Consider the following 24,670-nt stretch of genomic DNA (forward strand, 5'->3'; position numbering starts at 1 on the left):
CTCCTCCTCTCTCTTCTCTGCTCTCTCTCTCTCTCTCTGCTCTCTCTTCTCTCTCGTCTCCCTCCTCTCTGCTCTCTCTCTCTCTGCCTCTCGTCTGCTCTCTCTTCTCTCTCTGTCTATCTCTCTCTCCCTCTCTGCTCTCTCTCTCTCTCTCTCTCTCTCTCCTTTCTTGCTCTCTCTGTCGTCTCGTGTCTCTCTCTGTCTGGTCTATCTCTCTCTGTTTCTCCTCGTCCAATTCCTGTCTCAGGTTCCCAACACATTGATTTACTGACCTCCCTTCATACTGGTATTGTATATGTACGAAAGTTTAAGTATTATCTGTGTCGGGTCTGAGCAGGTGTGCATTACATGTGTTGTGTGTGTGGGGGGTGTGGTGTGTTGTGGTGTGTAGGGGGGTCAGGATTTGTGCCAGTCCTGCCTCAGCACGCCATGTATCAGACACTGTATTCTGGCTCTTAGAGGGATGAGTGGTGTGTGTCGGTCTACGTCATTGCACTACACACACACACACACACCACACACACCACACACGACACACACACACCCACACACCACACACACACACACACACCACACACACCACACAACACACACCACACACACACACACACACACACACACACACACACGTGTCAGACAGAGGAGCGTTTCCCTCTGCAGGGTTTACCCTGCGTTAATAGAGCGTGTAAGACATGCATCATTTAAGAAAGAGCTCARATCTCCTCCTCTGTCCTGACTCCTTCACTGTCACACCTCAGAGTCCTCTGGACTCCATCATACTGTCCTTGTGCACACGCGCACATGCACAAACACCACACACACACACAAACACACACAAACAACACACGCATGTATCCACACACACACGCACACGCGCACACACACACATATATTCTCTCCTTTATGCACAGAATGGAGGGGCGGGGACTTTGGCAGAACCAAACTTTAGCACTGTCTTTTGCCTTCTGCCTCACTAGAGAATAGAAATTTGTTGGTGAAGAGGATTAGATCTGTGGTACAGAGCTTTTCAAGTGATGGTCAGGTAGTGTGTTGTGCTCCCAGGTCATGGGTTCAGGGCTGGAGGAAGAGAAGGATGGTGTGACTGTGTCAGAGCAGTGTGCCCGAGCAGCCAGGTCACCCGTGATACAAGTCAGTATTCGATGTCCATCCGTGTCTGACGACGTCAGGAGTTGACGTGGAAACCAGCCACTAGGGGCAACAGTGAGCGCTGTTACCTTCAAGTAGGTTTCGGTTTTGCTAGGGCATTGTGGACAGGGATGGCGGATGGGTGTAAGCATAGCATCTGCCTCTGGTGCAAAAGGTTGCAAGTTTGAATCCAGCCATAGAAAGTTGTTTTTGAACCTTACCTTAAGATTACCGAGTTAATGCCTAAGCTTAACCTTAAACACTTTGAAATTCGACTTTTGGGACAACATAGAAATTTGACGTTTGAGAAACATGGATGAACGTCTAATTCTGAAGTGAAACTGTGAGAACTTATTGGCCAGAGAGTCTCTGAAGGGTGAGATCATTAACAAGAGGACGTACCCCTGAACCTCCAATCCCAGGCCTGCATTCCGCCTGCCCCGCCCTACCACCCTCTGGGACTCATCCAGAATGGGTTAATGGCCCTGTGTTATGGTTGGACCCCGCCTGCCTTCCACGGCCATGCAGAGCCAACAGTGGACTCCCCCGCTCCCCTCTGGTCAGGAACATAAATACAGCCTAATGAGAGAGCTGTGTGTTCCTGCCTCCTCAGGTGTTTATGATCCTCTCACTCATTCACACTGAGCTCACAGCCAGGGCCTGACAACACACACACACACAGTCTTGTATAACTAACCTTGTGGGGACACACAATTCAGGCACATTCAAAATCCTATTTTCCCTAACCCCTAACCCTAACATTAACTCTAAAACTAACTCTACGTCCGAACCCTAACCCTAAACTTAATTCTAACCCTAACACTGATTAGTTGCCATACTTCCGAGAACACACATCTTTTCATAGCGAGCTAGCGAGGGATGGAAAGAGAGGTGAGGGGCACAGTATAAGCAGGTCGGCCACAAGGCAGACAGTCAGAAACGTGCATTAGGGCTATCTATCGGCAATCAAAAGCTGTATCTCACAATGGAATGCTGTATCTTGCAATTTCAGTAAAGCAGGGCCTAACATCAATTAATAGGAGAAGATATTTTACACGCAACAGACCGAAGACTGAATARACACTTGCAATCATTAGCGAAGAGCAAAAGCAGGCGAGCCAGCGCCAGGGAGAGAGATTCACCAAAGTAGCTTAGTTTAGCTCTTCCTCTCTGGTTTTATTGAAATGACACAACTTTACCCAGCATATTGTCGGCTAGGGATTTTTCTTAACGTTAAATATGCCCTATGCAGAAATCGCCATTTCCTGGTTTCAAAAATGTGAATAGTTCACCTAATTTCAGTTTATGTGACAAAACAAGCAAGTATAGCGTAGAGAATCATTGTACCATCTAAACCTCTGTGAAATATATATTTTCAGCTGTTTGAAGCTGGTGTACAAAACCGAAAGTAAAAGATGCAAAAAAACTAAACTTAAGCACGAGAAGCATAGAAATATCGCCATTAGAGTATATCTACCGCTTCTTAGACTTGGGAGGACGGCTCATAATAATGGCTGGAATGGAGTATAATGGATGGAATGGAGTAAATGGAATGGTATCAAACAAATGAAAACTATGTTTTTGATACCATTCCATTTACTCCATACCAGCCATTAATATGTGTCGTTCTCCCCTGAGCAGCCTCCACTGATTTCTATGTGAAAGTTACATATTGCAGCTTTAAGGATCCCAAATTCWTTTAAACGTTTAAARGTTCACACCCCTAATTTGGCCTCATACTGTATATCAGTTATCGGATCTTTAGAGACACTCCTATACCTTTTACTGTTCCCTGTTCCAGCCTATGAGGCTAAGTAATTTTCCCCCAGTCAAGGCGATTGGTTCCACAGAGGCCAGAGGGAAGTATTGTCCTTTGTAGTCTCTGGTTGCTGCTCACAGAGCCAGGCTTGTCTCTAATTAGCCTGTGTGCAAGTGCAGCTCATCCAAAACCCCTTCTCCAGCTCCAAACCAGAATGAATCACTACCATCACCAAACCTCTCTCTTTCTGACTCAGCACCACCTCACTCCACCACATACGCAGGCGAGAGGAGAGGAACAGTAAATAGTGTTCACAAAGGATGGAGTGGGGATAGCAATGTGACTGCAACCTGAGTCTACTTACTCATCCAGTGGCTGCAGGTTTGAAGGATTGGGTTTTAGAGGAACAGCAAGACGATGGGTTTTGGGAGGTCCTTGAAATGATCCTTGAAATGAGGGGTCATAAATGTCAACACCACCCATCCATCCACCGCAGCCCAATGCTTTGTTGTGGTTGTCTGTCTGTCTGTGGTTTGGGATAGGGGAGTGTAATAGGGGGAGGCATGGTTTGGTTTCTCAATCCACACCAATTGGACCACAATTCTTTGAGTCCCTTTCATGTGGCGTTGTATATGTTTATGAACTCTTGTAAAGATGACGAATGTGCAATCAGACAATTAAGACTTCTGGGAGTATGCAAAACCTCAAACAGATACTGCATATACACTATGATACACAGCACCAGCATAGCAACTGCTAGCATAGTTTCCATGCTGGTTTCATACTAAACATTTTGCTTTGCAGCATCTGGACAACTGCAGGAGGGAGGGAGGAAAGAGGAGAGGAGGAGGGAGGGGCATAATTCGATTTCATTTGGATTAATATCTGCAGCTGCCCAGGGCTGTATTAAAATAATAAAGGGATCAGTCAGAGAGAAAGAGAGAGAGAGTTGGCAGTGTGGAGGATTGAGAGGCAGCCAGGACTGACGCACTGCACAGCGAGAGGGAAGAGAGAAGTAGAGATAAGAGATGAACAGACGAAAGGATAAGAGGAAAGAGGAGAGGCGAGGAATGAGGATGCAAGAAGACAGGAGAGAAGAAGTGAGTGGAGAGACTGACAGGGTAAGGTGAGGAGAGAGGTAGAAGATAGATTGAGAAAAGAGAAAAGATAGTTTAGGTTTTATTTATTTATTTATTTAACTAGGCAAGTCAGTTAAGAACAAATTCGTATTTACAATGACGGCCTACCCTGGCAAAACCCTAACCGGACGATGCTGTGCCAATTGTGCGCCCGCCCCAACTAGAGGGAATGAGTGGATGTCCTTCCGTGAAAGAGATCCACAGACGAAGGGAGGGCAATCCCATTGGGAGCCAGCGCTGGGCACCGGAACTCATCAGGGATGTACAMCACATTACCACCAGCACCCTGAGAGCACAGGCCAGCCCCATTAATGCTGCCATTGTCTCAACCTCAACAATGTCAAAACATTTAGAAATATATCTCATGACTTTGTCATAATCCATCAAAGCTACAGTAAAGGTAATAGGTTTAGACTCTGCGGGGTTGCGGGACATCAGACAGACCTAGTGCGCCTCTGATGACATCACTCAGTCAGGATGTAGAGCAGAGACAGTCGAGGGCTGCAGCACAATTCCACACCATGGCTGACCTTCTTTACACCACAAGCTTCTCCTGAGAACTGAGGCTAACACAGGGAGATCAGGGTGAGGTCATTAGCAGCACTGACCCAAAACAAAAAGAATAGGATATCTGACGGTTCTCTTTTATATGTTTAAACCCAATTTATGTTTGTTCCCCCACTCTCCCCCGTCCTCTCATGCCTCTCATTTATTAGGGACAGAGGAGTGCATAGTGGCTGCCATTGGGCTAGGGCAGGAGTGGTGTGGTGTTGTGTGTGTGTGTGTGTGTGTGTGTGGTGTGTGTGTGTGGTGTGTGTGTGTGTGTGTGTGTGGTGTGTGTGTGTGTGTGTGTGTGTGTGTGTGTGTGTGTTGGTGTGTGTTGTGTGTGTGTGTGTGTGGGTGTGTGTGTGTGTGTGTGTGTGTGTGTGTGTGTGTGTGTGTGTGTGTGTGGTGGTGTGTGTGTGTGTGTGTGGTGTGTGTGTGTGTGGTGTGTGTGTGTGTGTGGTGTGGTGGAGAGCCAGGCATGCACACAGTTTCTATCTCTGCCTGCTGGGTCCATTTCCCCAGAAGAAGAGCATGATTTTCAATAATCCACACAGCCTCAGGACTCCGGGAAGGCCAGGGAAACCATAAATTAAACTGACCTTCATGCAGCACAGGGAATCTCAACCCTCATCTGACCTGTGGCAATAGTTGGTTTCCTCTAAAATATACTTTGAAATAGTCTTAAAACAACTTTACCATTTCCGTCTAAACAAATGAGCACAAACACACAACAACAGAGTAGCGCGCGAAACAGACAGAGAGAGAAAAAAAGCTTCCTTTCCCCTGTTTGCTTTAGTTAATTGATGGCTGGTCCCACGAAAAATTGACTGGTGTCGTATGGTAATGAATGACTGTTGTGACTAATCCCCTCTGAGTAGAGAAGCGAGGTGCCAGGGGCTGGACTCTCTCGTCTCTAATCTCATCTGGGGCCCTTTGCTCTCCTCCCCTTGCCTCGCCTGGCTTCAGCTGCTTCCAATTTGGGCTCAGCACTTGTGCTGCTGTCGCTTGCCATTTACACAGCCATGAATCTCCGCAGCACAGGCCTGTCTGCATACGGCTGGGAGCATGCCTGTCTGTGTGGATGTATAGGATGCCTTCATGGCTATGTGTGTCTATGCAAATAGTGTTTTGTGGCTGACGGTGAGTGTGTGTTTGTGTACGTGCAGGAGTATGTGTGTGCATCTGAAAGTGCTTATGTGTGTAAATCGTGACGTGTGTGTCTACGTTTCCTTCTATATAAATCAGTGTGTATGTGTGAGTGTGTTTGGGTGTATGTGTATGTCACGTGTCAGTGTTCCAGTGGTTTTACAACCTGTTTAATGCAAACAAGGAGACTGCGGGACCAGGGGGGGGAGGGGGGTTGAGAGGAGAGAGAAGGGCCACTTCAGAGACAGCTCTGGAAAGTGGTGGCTTTATGTTGGGTCATAATATGTTGTTTTTGACAGTGTTCCTTTGTGTGATCCAAGAGGAGTGGGAGTGGTCAGCACTCAGAGAGAGAGGAACTGGTCTCGTGCGGCTCCCACACCCGTGACCTCACACTGGGGTCTTTCCACTTACAGCTACTAAAAACTACAGACATTAAAACGGCTAATCACGCTTAACAGCTGCATCCTTCACTATACAAATGCTCAACACCTCGCTCTCCCACCCACACATACACCACTCATATTATACATACACACACAGCCACACACCACACGCACAAGCGCCCGCCACGCGCACAACGCACGCACATCACACACCACACACACACACACCCACACACACACACACACACACACACACACACACACACCACACACACAACACACCAACACACAACACACACACACACACACACACACACCCACCAGCCCCCACGTACTCTCACACTCCCCTGCTATGGCAAGCTGCAGCCCAGCGATTTTTAAAGTGAGGGCTTAGATGATAGGCCTCTGATAAGCCGAGCTGAGCTGTGAAAACACAGATTACACTTTTGCGGCTTATTAAAGATGCCGAGCCTCTGCCTGTCGGCCACGCTGTAATTGCAGCCCAGAAACCGCAGCCTCCGCTTGGCTGAGAAACATGGCTTGAAGGGGCTCTTTCAGCCGCACTAATTCAGCAAAACCTCCTCCCTATACAGGAGGTTGGTTATGGCTGGAGCTCCTGGTAATGGCTGGAGTGCAATGGTATCAAATATGTCAAACACATGGGTTCCATGTTTATAATTTCCATTATTATGTGTCTCAGCAGCCTCCACTYCCTCCCTAATGTCTCAATGTGCTGCCTGCGGTCCCCTCCTGAGGTAAGCTGCCCGGTGTTGTGTTGTTTCACGTGTCTGTCTTTATAAATCATGTTCAGTCTGTGATATCAACTGGAACCTCCCATTGTCATCCTCTCTTTCTCACACTCTATCCTCACATAACTCAGTCACAGCAGGGYAGAAGGGCAGGAGGCCAACTAACACACCTGACCTGAGGGAGACACGAATACTATCACAACGTATATGCCAGGGAGACTATGATCTCCATTACAAGTTCCAAGTTTTATTAGTCGTATGTACGGGATACGCATGGTGTACATCGTCCAACAAAATGTTTACTTGCAGGTTCCTTCTCGACAATGTAACAGCAATAAGAAATAGTAAAACATAAGAATACTAACATAAAGTACATGGCAGTAGAATAGAATAAACATTTTAGCATCAGTATAATACAGGAAGGCACAATTTATAGTCCAATATTTACACGTGTATTGGAGAAGTGGGGATGGGGGGCAAGTGTATAAATTGAGCAGTATAATAAGAGTCTGGTAGCAGCAGCTGTGATGTTTGCTAAGATGCGGAGAATCAGAGCAGGTGGTCAGTCCAGTTCAAGTGTTAAGCAGTCTGATGGCTTGTAGATAGAAACTGTCTCTGAGCCTGTTGGTATCAGACCTCTAATACTTTCTGCCCAATGGTAAAGAAGTGAACAGCTTGTGACTGGTGTGWGGGGTCCTTGATGATGCTGCGGCCTTCTTCAGGCACCYTTTCCAGTAGATGTCCTGGATGGGTGGAAGCACGATCCCAGGGGTGTACTAGGCCGTCTTCACCACCCGCTGGAGGGTCTTGTTTTCGTGGACAGAGCAAGTCCCGTACCAGGCTGTGATGCAACCGGTCAGGACGCTCTCGATGATGCAGCGGTAGTATTTTGAGAGGACCCGGGGCAGAATGCCGTATTTCTTAAGCCGCCATAGGAAGTAGAGACGCTGTTGCYCCGTCTTGACAAGGGCGGTGGTGATGTTGGTCCATGAAAGTCCTCGGTGATGCGGACGCCGAGGAATTTAAAACTTGTGACTCTCTCTACTACAGTCCCATTGATGTGGATCGGGGTATGTTCCCTTCTATGCTTCCTGAAGTCAACCATAAACTCCAATGTCATAATCAAATATAAGGAATACGGAATATGTTTGATATTCTGTTATAATAAAATGGGGTATAATTTTGATAGCGTTATTTGATGTATTGTAACTTGGGATATCCCCAGTGAAAACAAGAGTTGTGTTGCTTGGAAGGGTGATGCGATCTAMGCATACATTATATCCATGTTCTCTGGCAGTTTATAAAAGCACTTCCATCTGCAAATACTTAGATGTTTTTTCAAGCTCAATCAGAGATAAAGACCATTGTGTTGCAGGTCCAGCAGTAAGACAATATCTCCCCAACCTCATAGAAAACAATTACGATGAGGTAATTACACCACTGGTTTGGAATTTAAGCCAATGCTTGAGATTTGGTTGGAGGCCTGAGAAACAGAGAGAAATATGAGGGGTGGCTGTCTTAATACAGTGTTATCTTACTCCACATTGACTCTCTCTGACTCAGTGGGTTTGTCTGTTATCAGCCTGTGTGTGTAATGTTTTGTTTTTGGAGCCCATGGACTGGATGTGGTGGAGCCAACGGGCCACAGATCCCACGGGATCCTCTGATTGGAGTGACTTGAGTGACTTGAACCCATCCAATAGTATTCATTCACTCATCCTGGGTCTGTACACTCTGCACCCGGGCCATTGGGACTGGGGGAAACACATTAAGAGGTTCTAAACTAAAACAGAGACGTGTTATCTCTAGGTCAGACACACCAGACAGACTGGACCCTAGTCAGCCACTCTGACAACAGGCAGGGGACCAAACTCCAAAGCACCTAACAAGGTCAGAGAGTACACGCATGTAAGGGAAATAACTCAGCTAAGTGAGTGAAGGAACAAAAGCGAAAACAACTCTCAACAATCAACGCTACAAATACAGCGCCCTCACCGCTCTGGCTTTCCTGAGTGGGGAGGATTGCCATCATTCAGTCTCACCTTAACTCTCACCCTCCCAGTGAGAGTCCCAGTCCTAGTCCCAGTTTGCAGCTGGCCTGTCTGTCTGCTGTGGTGACGGCTGCAGTAATGCAGACCAGCCCTGGGAGGGGGGTCAGTCAGGGTAGTGGTACAGTACAGAGAAGTTAGGGGAGGTAAAGTAAATCAAAGGATCATGCACATTTTCCACAGTCTGTGAGAGGCAGACAGCAGACAGGCAGCAGAGGGAGTGTGTAGATGGAAGGAAGGAGGGGAAAACCTAAGACTACTCTTAACTGGAACTTTGAACGGGTCATAGATCAAGAGGACAGGACATCACATTASTTTAACTTCAGACCAAAGATATATCCCGTATGTCCACTTCAATGAATAACTAATAACATACATCTATGTTATGTGTCTAAAACACACAAATACATTCTCTAGGCCATGTATCCGCAAAGCCAGAGCCTAACAATCACAACAACGTCACACACAGCTCATCTTTGACCTCGCACTCGAATGCTGCATCAACTGAGAATGCTGCGCTAACTTCCCTTGGCAACGCTATGGCAACAATTTGTGCATGTGCTGTCCCATCTCCAGTCATACAGTGTCGCTTGTTTTTATTTATCCTTAAGGTATAGGAAGAGGGGGCTGAGAGGAGGGGTATCAGGTTGAGTGCTGGCAGGGGCCCTTCCTACACAATCCCGGTGGCGGTCTTGGATGCTATCCACCGCGCTGCATAGCAGGGCTCTCTGAATACGAGCTGACACTTCCACTCAGCGCTGCTTGTGATCTGAGACACCCGGAACGGCGCTTTCATAAGTGTCTAATCTCAGAATCCCTGTCCCCGCCTCAACCCCCCCCCAGACAAACCCCCACCACGGCCCTCTAGTACAACTTAACTGGATAATTATAGGTCTATTGCAGTGTGTGTGTGTGTGTGTGTGTGTGTGTGTGTGTGTGTGTGTGTGTGTGTGGTGTGTGTGTGTGTGTGTGGTGGTGTGTTGTGTTGTGTGTGTGTTTGCGTGCGCGCGTGGGCGCGTGCGTGCGTGCGTGCGTGTGTGTGTGTGTGTGTGTGTGTGTGTGTGTGTTTTCTGTGTGTGTGTATCTCGGTAGTCTGTCCATGCGTGTGTGGGAGTTTTTGAGTCTCATACGCTGTATCAGAGGGCTTCTGACATATGTACACCTCAGTGGCGGTCAGTGGCGTTTAAGATTTCTTTTTTCATGAGCATGGCCTATATTTACAGCATATTGGATGACTGTCATTCATATCCCATTCACCCAGTTCAATGTAACAGCGAGAGGTTTAGGCTACTACATGATACTAAAAATGTCCCTATAGTCATCACGAGGTTGCTACAACCTAGCCTATGAATGAAAGTTTACAAAGTAGGTGCACACAGGTCGAGAGAAACATTTGAGGTAAAAGACAGTGACACATGMACAGARAGTGACACATTAAATACAGCCTTGCACAGTCTTGCCTGCATCTAGCTGATATAAGGTGTTATCATTAGTCCAACAGTTGCAAACGAGAGTTTCTATTCGACAAATTTAGGTATGTTTATCCCCGTTTTGTTCCYTTTGCTTCCGTTTAAGAAACTCTTTTCAACAGAATCGGCAGAATGAATACACCTCTGATTACATATAAACACAGTTCACTTTCATAGCAGCCACGTTGTATTCCTTCTCTCCTTCTGTCACCTTGTCCCTTCACTTGTAGACTTCAATGCACAACACATCAGCTGTATGTGACCAGGCAAAAAAAACTTTCCAAGCCAAACCATATCATAACCACTACACACAGCATACATCGTTGTCACCATATTACCTAAAGTAACGTCATAGTCAACATAGCTAATAGACGTTACAGTAACGTTACAGTGTACAGTCAGTAAGCAGTTTAGCTCRTACACCGGCAGGCCCCGGTAGCAATAAATTAGTAAAACCAAAAGCTTATCTTGATTTTGAAGAGTTCTAGTGTTTTGTTGGATAGTCATCGCCAGCTAGCTAACATAGCATCCTTATTTTTGAGCAGGGTGTTTGAYTAGGTTAAACAAGCTAGCTGCATTTGCTAGCTAAGTAAGTGAAACTGAAAGTAAAAAAATAAATGACATTTCTATCTTTCACTTGCTTCTCCTTCATTTTGGAAGAAATTGATTTGTTCAAAACTGTTCAACTTTTGTCTTTCTCTCTCTTTGAATCAACTACTTACCACATTTTATGCACTGCAGTGCTAGCTAGCTGTAGCTTATGCTTTCAGTACTAGATGAATTCTCTGATCCTTTGATTGGGTGGACAACATGTTCATGATGCAAGAACTCTGATAGATTGGAGGACCTCCTCCGGAACTTGTCATAATTACTGTGTAAGTCTATGGAAGGGGGTGAGAACCATGAGCCTCCTAGGTTTTGTATTGAGTCAATGTACCCAGAGCAGGACGGAAGCTAGCTGTCCTCCGGCTACACCATGGTGCTACCCTACAGAGTGCTGTTGAGGCTACTGTAGACATTCATTGCCAAATAGTGTGTTTTAATCAATTATTTGCTGACGTGATTCTATTTAGTATAGTTTTATCTAAAAAGTATAACTTTTTCAATGTTTTAAAAATTGTGTTTTTATGAAATTCATTGAGGATGGTCCTCCCCTTCCTCCTCTGAGAAGCCTCCACTGGTACACCTTGTGTCAACATGTGTAGGCACATGTAGGGCAGTTGCGGTGACCATTACCGCACACCGGCTGTCACGACTCATGAAGGCAGTCACGGTAATTAGGCTTCTCCAAGCTCTGATGCTGCTGATGGTCATTAATAGCCTACCAATCTTGCTAACTGCCTGGTACTCAGCAGTCTATTGCCCCTCTAATAACTCTGACATCAATGCAAATGTAATCGAAAATCGAATCAAACACTTCATGAGAGCCCATGACCTCATGTTGTGCAACATTTCTGTAGGCTATGCAATTGTGCGAGAAAACAGAGGGATGGCCTCTACTAAAAAGAGGAGGSTCCCATCAYCTTTCTATAGGCTAGGCCTACTATATTTATTTCTCAACTTTCCTAATATTAAGCACATTGCTTATCTTTACAACAGGAGTAAAGGCTACCTGGCTGGCATGAAAATAAACCATGGGAAAAGCATCCTCCATTCACTATTTAAGTGCATAGATGGCATGTATATCAAGACAGGTGCATGATAATGGTCCATTCTAAATCAAAACAAATTTCACACATATATTATTTAGTATATGTTAAGACAAGATTAAATCAAGGATGAATGATGCCCAGCATAAGAAACAATGCCTTTTTTTGCGACTTTTTCTAATCATAGTGTCACACCTCATGTAGCCTAGCCCATAGGGCTATATGTTTTGATAAGGMTTGTATCACAACTAAAGTGGCCAAATAACTTCTTAAAATTAAGCACATTATGTCATGCCCTGGCCATAGAGAGGCTTTTATTCTCTATTTTGGTTAGGCCAGGGTGTGACTAGGGTGGGCATTCTAGTTTCTTTATTTCTATGTTTTCTGTATAGTTTATGCACCTTACAGAACTGTTTCGGTTTTCCCTCTTGTTTATTTTGTTTTGTGATCAAATAAAATCATGAACACTTACCACGCTGCGCTTTGGTCCGATCCTCATTATGACAAGAGCCGTGACACATTAATCTGCTTTACAAGGAGTGTAGAGCCTAACTGATGTGTGTGTGTGTGTGTGTGTGTATATATATATATAAGCAGCGCGTGAGTTTCAAGTTTGGGGAAGATCATTTTCACCATAAAAATGCACCTTTATAATAAAAGCATTACATGCATAATCACATTTGCGGTCACTTTTGATAATAGTGTTTTCCCGCTAATGGAACATTTGCGCTTATAGCCTCCTGCCATGTACGCATTGCTGCGCTTATAATGTGAAGAAATAGTTTATCAACATTTGAAGCTAAATGTTCTGAACTGTTGCGTCAGCCACATTGCGTAAAAAAGTATTTTTGATGCTAGTGGTATTCATTTGGGATCCATCGCATCCCACAACTGTCCCAGACTATGTTTGGAATTTTTATTTCTAACACAGAAAAGAATAGGTCGACTTTTGTACTATGGGGGATAGTAGATTGACATAGGCTAGTGCTTTTGCTGTTCGTTAGGCCTACTCATCTTGTTGGCTGACGAAAAGTAAATGTGGACAGTTCTTCCAATATCTTCAATATGCACCTCGGAATTGGATAAGGACGCATGCAGTTGCATCCCTGATGTGTCTGTCTTCACTTGTAGCCTGTGAGAAAGACGGATGGAGAGCCATGTGAGTGAGAGGTGCTTCGGCGRGCGCAGCACTCAGGGAGAAGGGCACAATGCAGCACTCCGGGCCAAGGGCACCACAGCCACTGGCCTTAAAAAAGCATGGATTTTTGTAGGGTGCATTACGTCCACACATAGGGGATGCCGCCGTGAAATCCGAAGCATTATCAAGTGCTTGCCAAATTGTGAATGGGAGACTGAGTGTGTACAGCCTGCGCAAAAAACAAAGCASAGCTCATGCCCTTCAAGCAACTTTTTTCAAATCATCATTAGAGTCACATCACGCAGCCTTACAATGTATTAAAAATCAAAACATATAGCTTAACGTATGTAGAACAGCTAAAATTACATGAATAACTCAAAATGAAGCATATAGGAGTACATATATCTTCYTTAACCGCTCAACACAGAAATGTGCGCACTCCCTCAAATAATTTGTAGAAAATATCCTTTATATCTTATTCAGCTTTGTTCAATTGTATTCTTCATACTATAAAATAATATAAAATAATGCCACGAGATTCTAAGCAAATCTTGTCTGCTAAATGAACTAGTATAGCCATTTGGCATAGGACCTAACATAAGGACATCTCAGAGAATYCTATTTTGTTCTTCTGAATTTTTTATTACCTTTTTTATTACCTAAACTGCCTTGTTTAGGGGCAGAACAACAGATTTGTACCTTGTCAGCTCGGGGATTCGATCTTGCAACCTTTCGGTTACTAGTCCAATGCTCTAACCACTAGGCTATGCTGCRGTAACAATAGCCCCAATAAATAGACTACATTTTCTTCATATCATGCTTCTTTTGACCTGTCTAAAATAAAGAATGGATTTATTGTGAAGGTGTAGGCTATATRATATAGATTTATTAGACTTTTCAAAATGTAGATGTTCCAACGGTCTGCATCAGTGGCTTGTAGGCCACTGTGTGGAAGCCAGGAGATGCTAAATGTGTTATGTTAATTAACGGTCAATTACAGAGAGACCGACAGTTATTTGCTTGACAATCACCAGCTGACTAAATTTCGTGACCACCACAGCCCTAGGCACATGTGTAAAGGGGTTGCTGGTGGGAAAAGTGGAGTAATTTCTCCCAAATGAGGCCCTATTACAGCACCCTTCAGGTAGGGGGGCAGGTAGTGGGCCCCTGTGAGGCCCCCAGAGAGACGGTTAGCTCACCTGGGAGGAATGGGCTGGCTGGTGAGGGAAACAGTATTCCCATGTCAACACCACTGAGAACTCAACGTTTTATCACAGTAAAGGGTTATTGTAATCAGCCTTGGGTCCTGGGGCAAACAGTCACTCCACCCTCTACACCCGACGGGGCCAGCCAGCGCCAAGGGAAATCATTAGGCTCTGTTCTGGGTGAGTGGTGTGAGGAGAAGTGTGTGTGTTGTGTAGGCAGGGGGAGTTACTGGAGTTGAAAGGATCAGAATAGCAATAACAGAGTGTTAGCATTTTAAGGGGATGAAACCATACTTGCAGATGGACCATAAAATGCAAAACCATACAAAATAATTGTCCTTATGCAATTCAATAACAGTCAAGTTGGACACTTAAAAAACCTAAAAGATGAATAAACTGGAGGCTGTTGGCTCTGCCCTAAAATGCTGATGTGAGGTTTCTCTAGACCATTGGAGAGTGAGTGTATTGATATGCAGGCAAACAGAGGGGTATCCTAGTGTTTATCCATGTTACTCATTTATTCGTTTTGAGGAACTCKTAAGAGGCTAACAGTGAGGAACTGGGGATACTGGATAACACAGAGGAAGATAGAGATAGAGAGATATGTTGAAATGGGCAATGGAACGAAGACAAAGATACATTATTGAACTTGAGATAAGTGAGAAAAGATAACTTACAGACAGGAAGAAAGGAATGACAAAAAAAGAGAGAAATGAGAGAGATATCAAACCTGAGAGTGAGAAAGTGAACCAAACGGGAGAGAGTGAGAAGGGGAAGTGAGAGTGTGGAAAGAAGGAGGAAGTGGGGGAGAGCCAAGGCAGTCCTGGCAGCCYTCTGGTCTTCATGGTTTCTCTGACCACAACATGGCTGAGGGGCTGACTCCCGCTCAGAGCTGCGTCAGAACCAGGCTCCAGGACTACATATCACATGCACAGGATTCACTACCTCAGCCCTTAATTCTTACGGCTGCGATCCCGTTAACGGCGCCAAAATTCAAAACAACAGAAATCTCATAATTAAAATTCCTCAGACATACAATTATTTTACACCATTTTAAAGATACACTTCTTGTTAATCCCACCACAGTGTCCAATTTTAAATAGGCTTTTCGGCGAAAGCACCACAAACGATTATGTTAGGTCAGCACCTATTCACAGAAAAACACAGCCATTTTTCCAGCCAAAGAGAGGAGTCACAAAAATCAAATAGAGATAGAATTAATCCCTAACCTTTGATGATCTTCATCAGATGACACTCATAGGACTTCATGTTACACAATACATGTATGTTTTTTTCGATAAAGTTCATATTTATATCCAAAAATCTTGCGCGTTATGTTCAGTAATGTTTTGCCTCCAAAACATCCGGTGATTTTGCAGAGAGCAACATCAATTTACAGAAATACTCATAATAAACATTGATAAAAGATACAAGTATTAAACATAGAACTTAGATAACTTCTCCTTAATGCAACCACTGTGTCGATTTTTTTTAAACTTTACGGAAAAAGCACACCATGCTATAATCTGAGTACAGCGCTCAGAGCCCAAATAAGCCATAAAGATATCTGCCATTTTTTGGAGTCAACAAAGTCAGAAATAGTATTATAAATATTCACTTACCTTTGATGATCTTCACAGAATGCACTCCCAGGAATCCAGTTCCACAATAAATGTTTGTTTTGTTCGATATAGTCCATCATTATGGCCAAATACCTTCATTTTGTTCGCGGGTTCAGTCCAGTAATCCACATTCATGATGCACCAGTTCAGACGAAAAGTCAAACAATTCCGATACAGTTCGTAGAAACATGTCAAACGATGTATAGAATCAATCTTTAGGATGTTTTAACATAAATCTTCAATAATGTTTCAACCGGAGAATTCCTTGTCTTCAGAATGCGATGGAAAGCAGGTGCGCTCTCACGTGACCGCGCATGTTCAGCTCGTGCAGACACCTGACTCAAAGAGTCTCCTTCCTCATTCTCACAGTAGAAGCATAACAAAGGTTTAAAGACTGTTGACATCTAGTGGAAGCCTTAGGAAGTGCAAAATGACCAATATCCTACTGTATATTGGATAGGCAAACCTACAAACCTCAGATTTCCCACTTCCTGGTGGATTTTTTCTCAGGTTTTGCCTACCATATGAGTTCTTTTATACTCACAGACATCATTCAAACCAGTTTTAGAAACTTCAGAGTGTTTTCAATCCAAATCTACTAATACTATGCATATCTTAGCCTCTGAGCTTGAGGGACCAGAAGCTAGAGAAGTACAGAGATTTACAAGAGAAGTACAGAGATTTACAAGAAGTACAGAGATGTACAGAGAAGTACAGAGATGTACAGAGAAGTACAGAGATGTACATGAGAAGTACAGAGATTTAACAGAGAAGTACAGAGATGTTACAGAGAAGTAGCAGAGTGTACAGAGAAGTACAGAGAATGTTAAGAGAAGTTACAAGAGATGTACAGAGAAGTACAGAATTTACAGAGAAGTACAGCCAGATGCACAGAGAAGTACAGAGATGTACAGAGAAGTACAGAGATGTACAGCAGAAGTACAAGAGATTTACAGAGAAGTACAGAGATGTACAGAGAAGTTACAGAGATTTACAGAGAAGTACAGAGATGTACAGAGAAGTACAGAGATGTACAGAGAAGTACAGAGATTTACAGAGAAGTACAGAGATGTGCTCAGCTGGTGAAGAACAGCGAAATCTGTAAGTGCAAAATCCCAGAAGATGTTGACCTCTGTTGCCCTCTTACCTTCTTCACAGGCCGTGCCGCTGTAGCCTGGACAGCACTTCCACTCCAGAGAGTTGATGGTACGGTACACCATCTTAAGGAGGGTCTGACCACTGTCCGGTAGCTGGGGAACACACACAGGCCAATATCACAGTAAGCAGTGTAAGGAGGAACAGTTCCTCTGATCTTGTGGCTCATTCATCAAGGTGTAGATGTCGGGTGTGTTTGGTGAGGTTTTGACATGCAGTGTTTTTGGATAAGAGGTCCCAGAACTCACCTGCCCCCTGTGCATCCCTGTGGCCAGCGACATGTCTGGTAGAACACGCTGCAGGGTTGTCCCATTCTGCACCTGGCAAGTCACCGTCTTAGTGACTGTATGGGGACACCAGTTCCTGAGAGAGAGGAAAGAGGAAGAGGAGAGAGGGAGAAAGTGGGATACACACAGAGCAGGTTTAGCATGCACACTCAAATTCAACAAGACAAAAAGGTAAGAGAAACACACTATTGGCTCCACACCTGTTCAAAAAAAATAATACAAGCCACAGGTGGTCGTATCATTATCTGGTAAAAACACACCAAACCCTGCAATCTCTCTCTCTCTCTCTACACAACACACACACACACACACACACACACACACACACACACACACACACACACACACACACACACACACACACACACACACACACACACACACACACACACACACACACACACACACACACACACACACACACACACATAAAGGGAAATTAGCCGTGCCCTCGCACTCCGTAAACCGTCTACTCTGGGATTTGAATCTCTTTTCTCATTCTCGCCCCTCTTTCTTTTCAAAGTCCTTATGGTGTTAACATGAGTTCAATCAGCCGTGAGACTTGCGGGAGTGCATTGTAGGCTGTGTTTATATTGCGGTCTTTCCCCTATCAATACACATCCGCTGGCTTTTTCCCGCCTGGGTCTCAGAAGAGGCAGAGTCACTGAGGGTGGAACAGTGGGGGGAGGGTCTCACACAGAGAATAGAGTGAGTTTTCAAACACAGGCTAATAGTAGGTCATAGGCCCACTCTTTTTCCAAGACGACTCCTTTCGTAATACGTTATCAGGACCTGCTTTGCACAGCTGGAAAGGCTGGGAGCGGGATGACCTTTCAGGAAAACAGCTTACCCAGAGGTCACAGGTCAACGTCAGATGCTGAAGCCCTCKTTAGTCAAAGCGTGTCTTTTAAGAATAAGTTAGACACAAAGTGTTACATTTACCTCCAGTTTTTATGTAGTCTCTATAAAGGCTTTGTATACTTACTCTCACTACTAACAAAGCTCTTGGTTTTCAGACCTCTTTTGAACCATATGCAGCCAAGGACAAAGAACAAGGAGTCAGTGCAGTAGTGTATCAGTTAGCCTGGACCAGGTCTTGTCCATGTTAGTCAACCAGGACTAGATCTGTTTCCCTGTGGTGTGCCATGTAGAGGAGATATCTGAGTCGGATTAGGAGAGGAGCTATGMGATGGTTTCAATCACTGCATTATTGGTCGGTAGAAAATGCTAACAAGGGAAACAATACTCAGAAATAAAGGGGAAAAACCTCTCCATGGTATTCGTTAAACATGTCCTACAGTGCATTTGGAAAGGATTCAGACCCCTTCACTTTTTCCAGATTTTGTTACGTTACAGCCTTATTCTAAAATGGATTAAATCATATTTTTTCCTCATCCCCCATCCCTCAAGTCGACAACCATAAATCAAGGAAACATGGAGCGCACTTAGAGAAATGTAATGTATGAGGAACATACGGAGGCTATTCGACGAAACATGTGTTAGCAGTCTTTTATTAACAATGAAGTGCACAAATACCCTGATTACCCTCATATGGCTTGGACTGAATAGATGTGATACAGTAACACTGGAGTCACAATGTTTCAACCAATGACTGTACTGAATGTGTGCGAGACTGTGTGTGTGTGTACGCTGCTGGACAATGCCAAGGGCATAGGATGCTGAGCAGCCCTAAAGCAGCTCACAGTAACAATCCAGACATGCTGTGGTGTCCGTACACAAACCCCTACTAGGGCTGTATGATATAGCGAACCAGTTTGAAATATTTGAGCAATTTCCAAGGGCATAAAATCCTAAATGCAACTTCCTTATTGGCGTTAGAAGACAGAGGAGGGGAGGTGGGATGCAGCAGGACACTGTTGGCAGCTCCTAGTGGCCATGCGTGAGCACAGGTCTTCTTCCCACCTACACACTTAATATGCGTAATTGTGCAAACACAATGAWGTCTTTCATGGGGAATTAGCACAAGCAGAACAATGAAGTCTTTCTTTACATGTTTTTCGTCTAACTAACATACTTCTGGATGCTAGTGCTAAACTCTTGTTTCTTATTCCTCCACCCAGTGTTTTCCCTATATACTTTAAGCAGAGTCAGTGGCGGACCATCTACTGTGTAGCTATAGAGATGTAWGCCCCAGGAAGACGCCCAACCCTGCTAACTCTGCCACCGCTGCTGAACAAAATCCTAGGGGAAACACTGATTCACCTGAAACAGACCACGTCAACAGCTACTGTTACTTTTCCTTGTTTAACACTGTAAGAGCCTCCACCTTCCTGAAGCCAGGTGAAGCAACACAGTAGTACCATTCAGTCTCAACAGAGCTGTGGTCAGGTAGGGTTAAAGGTRCAGTGCAAATCAAATCAAATCAAAGTTTACTTGTCACGTGCGCCGAATACAGCAGGTGAAACAGTGAAATGCTTACTAACAGGCCCTAACCAACAGTGCAATTTTTAAGTAAAAAATAGGTATTAAGTGAACAATAGACAAGTAAAGAAATAAAAACAAGAGTAAAAAGATATAACAGTGGCGAGGCTATATACAGTAGCGAGGCTATATACAGTAGCGAGGCTATAACAGTAGCGACGCTATATACAGTAGCGAGGCTATAACAGTAGTGAGGCTATATACAGGCACCGGTTAGTCAGGCCAATTGAGATAGTACATGTAGGTATGGTTAAAGTGACAATGCATATATGATAAAGAGAGAGTAGCAGTASCGTAAAAGAGGGGTTGGCGGGTGGTGGGTGGCGGGACACAATGCAGATAGTCCAGGTAGCCAATGTGCGGGGGCACCGGCTAGTCGGGCTAATTGAGGTAGTATGTACATGAATGTATAGTTAAAGTGACTATGCATATATGATAAACAGAGAGTAGCAACAGTGTAAAAGAGGGGTTGGGGGGGACACAATGCAAATAGTKCGGGTATCCATTTGATTACCTGTTCAGGACTCTTATGGCTTGGGGGTTGAACTTTTGAGAAGCCTATGGTCCTAGACTTGGCGCTCCGGTACCGCTTGCAATGCGGTAGTAGAGAGAACAGTCTATGACTGGGGTGGCTGGGGTCTTTGACAATTTTTAGGGCCTTCCTCTGACACTGCCTGGTGTAGAGGTCCTGGATGGCAGGCAGCTTATCACTAGTGATGTACTGGGCCGTACGCACTACCCTCTGTAGTGCCTTGCGGTCAGAGGCTGAGCAGTTGACGTACCAGGCAGTGGTACAACCAGTCAGGATGCTCTTGATTTTGCTGCTGTAAAACCTTTTGAGGATCTGAGGACCCATGKCAAATCTTTTTCATTTCCTGAGGGGTAATAAGCTTTGTCGTGCCCTCTTCACGACTGTCTTGTTTTTTTTGGACCATTCTAGTTTGTTGGTGATGTGGACACCAAGGAACTTGAAGCTCTCAACCTGCTCCAGTACAGCCCCGTCGATGAGAATGGGGGCGATGCTCGGTCCTCCTTTTCCTGTAGTCCACAATCATCTCCTTAGTCTTGGTMACGTTGAGGGATAGGTTGTTATTCTGGCACCACCCGGCCAGGTCTCTGACTTCCTCCCTATAGGCTGTCTCGTCGTTGTCGGTGATCAGGCCTACCACTGTTGTGTCGTCTGCAACCTTAATGATGGTGTTGGAGTCGTGTATGTCATGCAGTCGTGGGTGAACAGTGAGTACAGGAGGGGACTGAGCAAGCACCCCTGAGGGGCACTAGTGTTTAGGATCAGCGTGACAGATGTGTTGCTACCTACCCTCACCACCTGGGGGTGGCCCGTCAGGAAGTCTAGGATCCAGTTGCAGACGAAGGTGTTTAGTCCCAGGGTCCTTAGCTTAGTGATGAGCTTTGAGGGTACTATGGTGTTGAACACTGAGCTGAAGTCAATGAATAGCACTCTCACATAGGTGTTCCTTTTGTCCAGGTGGGAAAGGGCAGTGTGGAGTGCAACAGAGATTGCATCATGTTGAAAATGTCAGTGAAGACACCTGCCAGTTGGTCAGCACATGCTCGGAGCACACGTCCTGGTAATCCATCTGGCCTCGCGGCCTTGTGAATGTTGACCTGTTTAAAGGTCTTACTCACGTCAGCTTTGGCTACGGAGAGCGTGATCACACAGTCGTCCGGAACAGCTGATGCTTTCATGCATGCCTCTGTGTTGCTTGCCTCGAAGCAAGCATAGAAGTGATTTAGCTCGTCTGGTAGGCTCGTGTCACTGGGCAGCTCGCGACTGTGCTTCCAATTTGTAGTCTGTAATAGTTTGCAAGCCCTGCCACATAAGACGAGCATCAGAGCCGGTGTTGTACGATTCAATCTTAGCCCTGTATTGGCACTTTGCCTGTTTGATGGTTCATTGGAGGGCATAGCAGGATTTCTTATAAGCTTCCGGGTTTGAGTCCCGCATCTTGAAAGCGGCAGCTCTACCCTTTAGCTCAGTGCGAATGTTGCCTGTAATCCATGGCTTCTGGTTGGAGTAGGTACGTACAGTCACTGTGAGGATGATGTCCTCGATGCACTTATTGATAAAGCCAGTGACTGATGTGGTGTACTCCTCAATGCAATCGGAAGAATCCCGGAACATGTTCCATTCTGTGATAGCAAAACAGTCCTGTAGTTTAGCATCATCTGACCACTTTTTTATAGACTGTGGMGCTTTCTGCTTTAATTTTTGCTGGTAAGCAGGAATCAGGAGGATAGAATTGTGGTCAGATTTACCAAATGGAGGGCGAGGGAGAGCTTTGTACGTGTCTCTGTGTGTGGAGTACAGGTGATCTAGAATTTTTTTCCCTCTGGTTGCGCATTTAACATGCTGATAGAGATTAGGTAAAACTGATTTAAGTTTCCCTGCATTAAAGTCTCCGGATAGTGGGAATGCCGCCTCTGGGTGAGCGGCTTCCTGTTTGCTTATTTCCTTATACAGCTGACTGAGTGCGGTCTTAGTGCCAGCATCCATCTGTGGTGGTAKATAAACAGCCACGAAAAGTATAGATGAAAACTCTCTTGGCAAATAGTGTGGTCTACAGTTTATCATAAGATATTCTACTTCAGGCGTGCAAAATCTAGAGACTTCCTTAGATTTCGTGCAGCAAGTATGTGGACATCCCTTCAAATTAGTGGATTCGGCTATTTCAGCCACACCCATTGCTGACATGTGTATAAAATCGAGCACACCGCCATGCAATCTCCATAGACAAACATTGGCAGTAGAATGGCCCGTACTGAAGAGCACAGTGACTTTCAACATGGCACCGTCATAGGATGCCACCTTTCCAACAAGTCAGTTCGTCAAAGTTCTGCAATGCTAGAGCTGCCCCGGTCAACTGTAAGTGATGTTATTGTGAAGTGGAAACGTCTAGYYGCAACAACGGCTCAGCCACGAAGTGGTAGGCCACACAAGCTCACAGAACGGGAACACTGYGCGCTGAAGAGCATAAAAATTGTCTGTCCTCGGTTGCAACACTCACTACTGAGTTCCAATAGTGCCATGTAGTGTACCTTAAAAAAAGGTAGGAGCATGGATCAGAAAACCAGTCAGTATCTGGTGTGATCATCATTTGCCTCAAGAAGCGCATTTCCTCAAGAAACARATTTCCTTCGCATAGAGTTTATCATTGTGGCCTGTGGAATGTTGTCCCACTCCTCTTCAATGGCTGTGCGAAGTTGCTGGATATTGGCGGGAACTGGAAACGCTGTCGTACACGTCGATCCAGAGCATCCCAAACGTGCTCAATGGGTGACATGTCTGATGAGTATGCAGGCCATGGAAGAAATGGGACATTTTCAGCTTCCAGGAATCATGTACAGATACTTGCAATATCGGGCCATGCATTATAATGCTGAAACATGAGGCAATGGCGGTGGACTAATGGCACAACAATGGGCCTCAGCATCTCACAGTTATCTCTGTGCATTCAAATTGCCTTTGATAAAATGTAATTGTTTTCGTTGTACGTAGCTCATGCCTGCTCATACCATAACCCCACTGCCACCATGGAGRACCAAGTTCACAACGTTGACATCAGCAAACTGCTCGCCCACACAATGCCATACACGGTGTCTGCCATCTGCCCGGTGCATTTGAAACCGGTATTCATCCATGAAGAGCACACTTCTCCAGCGTGCCAGTGGCCATTTGCCAACTGAAGTAGGTTACAACGCTGAACTGCAGTCAGGTCAAGACCCTGGTGAGGACATCAAGCACACAAATGAGCTTCTCTGAGACAGTTTCTGACAGTTTGTGCAGAAATTCTTCAGATGTGCAAACCCACAGTTTCATTAGTTGTCTGGGTGGCTGGTCTCAGATGATCCCACAGGTGAAGAAGCCGGATGTGGAGGTCCTGGGCTGGTGTGATTACACGTGGCCGATTGGACATACTGCCAAATTCTCTAAAACGACCTCCCGACTGGCGCAGCAGTCTAATGCACTGCATTGTACTGCTGAGGTGCCACTACAGCCTCAGGTTCAATACCAGGCTCTGTCACAGCCAACCATGACCGGGAGCCCCATTGGGCGGCGTACGCTTGGCCCAGCGTCATCCGAGTTAGGGGAGGGTTTGGCCAGTGGAATTTTCTTGGCTCATCATGCTCTAGTGACTCCTTGTGGCAMGTCGCGTGCCTGCAACCTGACTTCYGTTGTCAGTTGGACGGTGTTTCCTCRGACACATTGGTGCGGCTGGCTTTCGGGTTAAGCGAGCAGTGTGTTAAGAAGCAGCGCGGCTTGGCAGGTCATGTTTCCGGAGGACGCATGACTCTCGACCTTCGCCTCTCCCGAGTCCGTTGGGGAGTTGCAGCAATGAGACAAGTTCGTAACTACCAATTGGATATCACGCACACAAAAAAGRTATCTAAAACGATGTTGGAGGTGGCTTATGGTAGCGTAATGAACATAAAATTCTCTGGCAACAGCTCTGGTGGACATTTCTGCCGTCAGGATGCCAATTGCCCTCTCCCTCAAAACTTGTGGCATTGTGTTGTGTGACAAAACTGCACATTCTAGTGGACTTTTATTGTCCCCAGCACAAGGTGCACCTGTCTAATGTCATTTTCTTTGTTCATGTTATGTTTATGTTATGTTCATGTTATGTTCCTGCAATATAACAGAATTATTGGTAGGCCTGGGGCTACTCACACTCAAACCAGAAAAAGGAAAAACCAAAGAGGGCGAGATGCAAAACTTAATTTAATGCTGCAATATAATAACTTGCTTCTATGACTTGACTGAAGTC

At 45.2% G+C, this 24,670-nt stretch overlaps 1 protein-coding gene across 3 annotated transcripts in view; it reads right to left on the reverse strand.

The window, feature by feature from the left end:
* The window catches only part of emid1 (EMI domain containing 1), a 114,505-nt gene that overhangs the window by 81,355 nt on the left and 8,480 nt on the right, over positions 1-24,670 (reverse strand). For all 3 annotated transcript variants that reach the window (XM_070437040.1, XM_023978481.2, XM_023978482.2), the window contains 2 exons: positions 17,403-17,517; positions 17,147-17,249 (listed from right to left, as the gene is read on the reverse strand). In XM_070437040.1, the coding sequence (XP_070293141.1) occupies positions 17,147-17,249; positions 17,403-17,517 (218 nt within the window). The remainder of the gene's footprint in view (positions 1-17,146; positions 17,250-17,402; positions 17,518-24,670) is intronic.

The sequence above is a fragment of the Salvelinus sp. IW2-2015 genome, linkage group LG33, assembly GCF_002910315.2.
Source record: "Salvelinus sp. IW2-2015 linkage group LG33, ASM291031v2, whole genome shotgun sequence".
Classification (NCBI taxonomy): Eukaryota; Metazoa; Chordata; class Actinopteri; order Salmoniformes; family Salmonidae; genus Salvelinus; species Salvelinus sp. IW2-2015.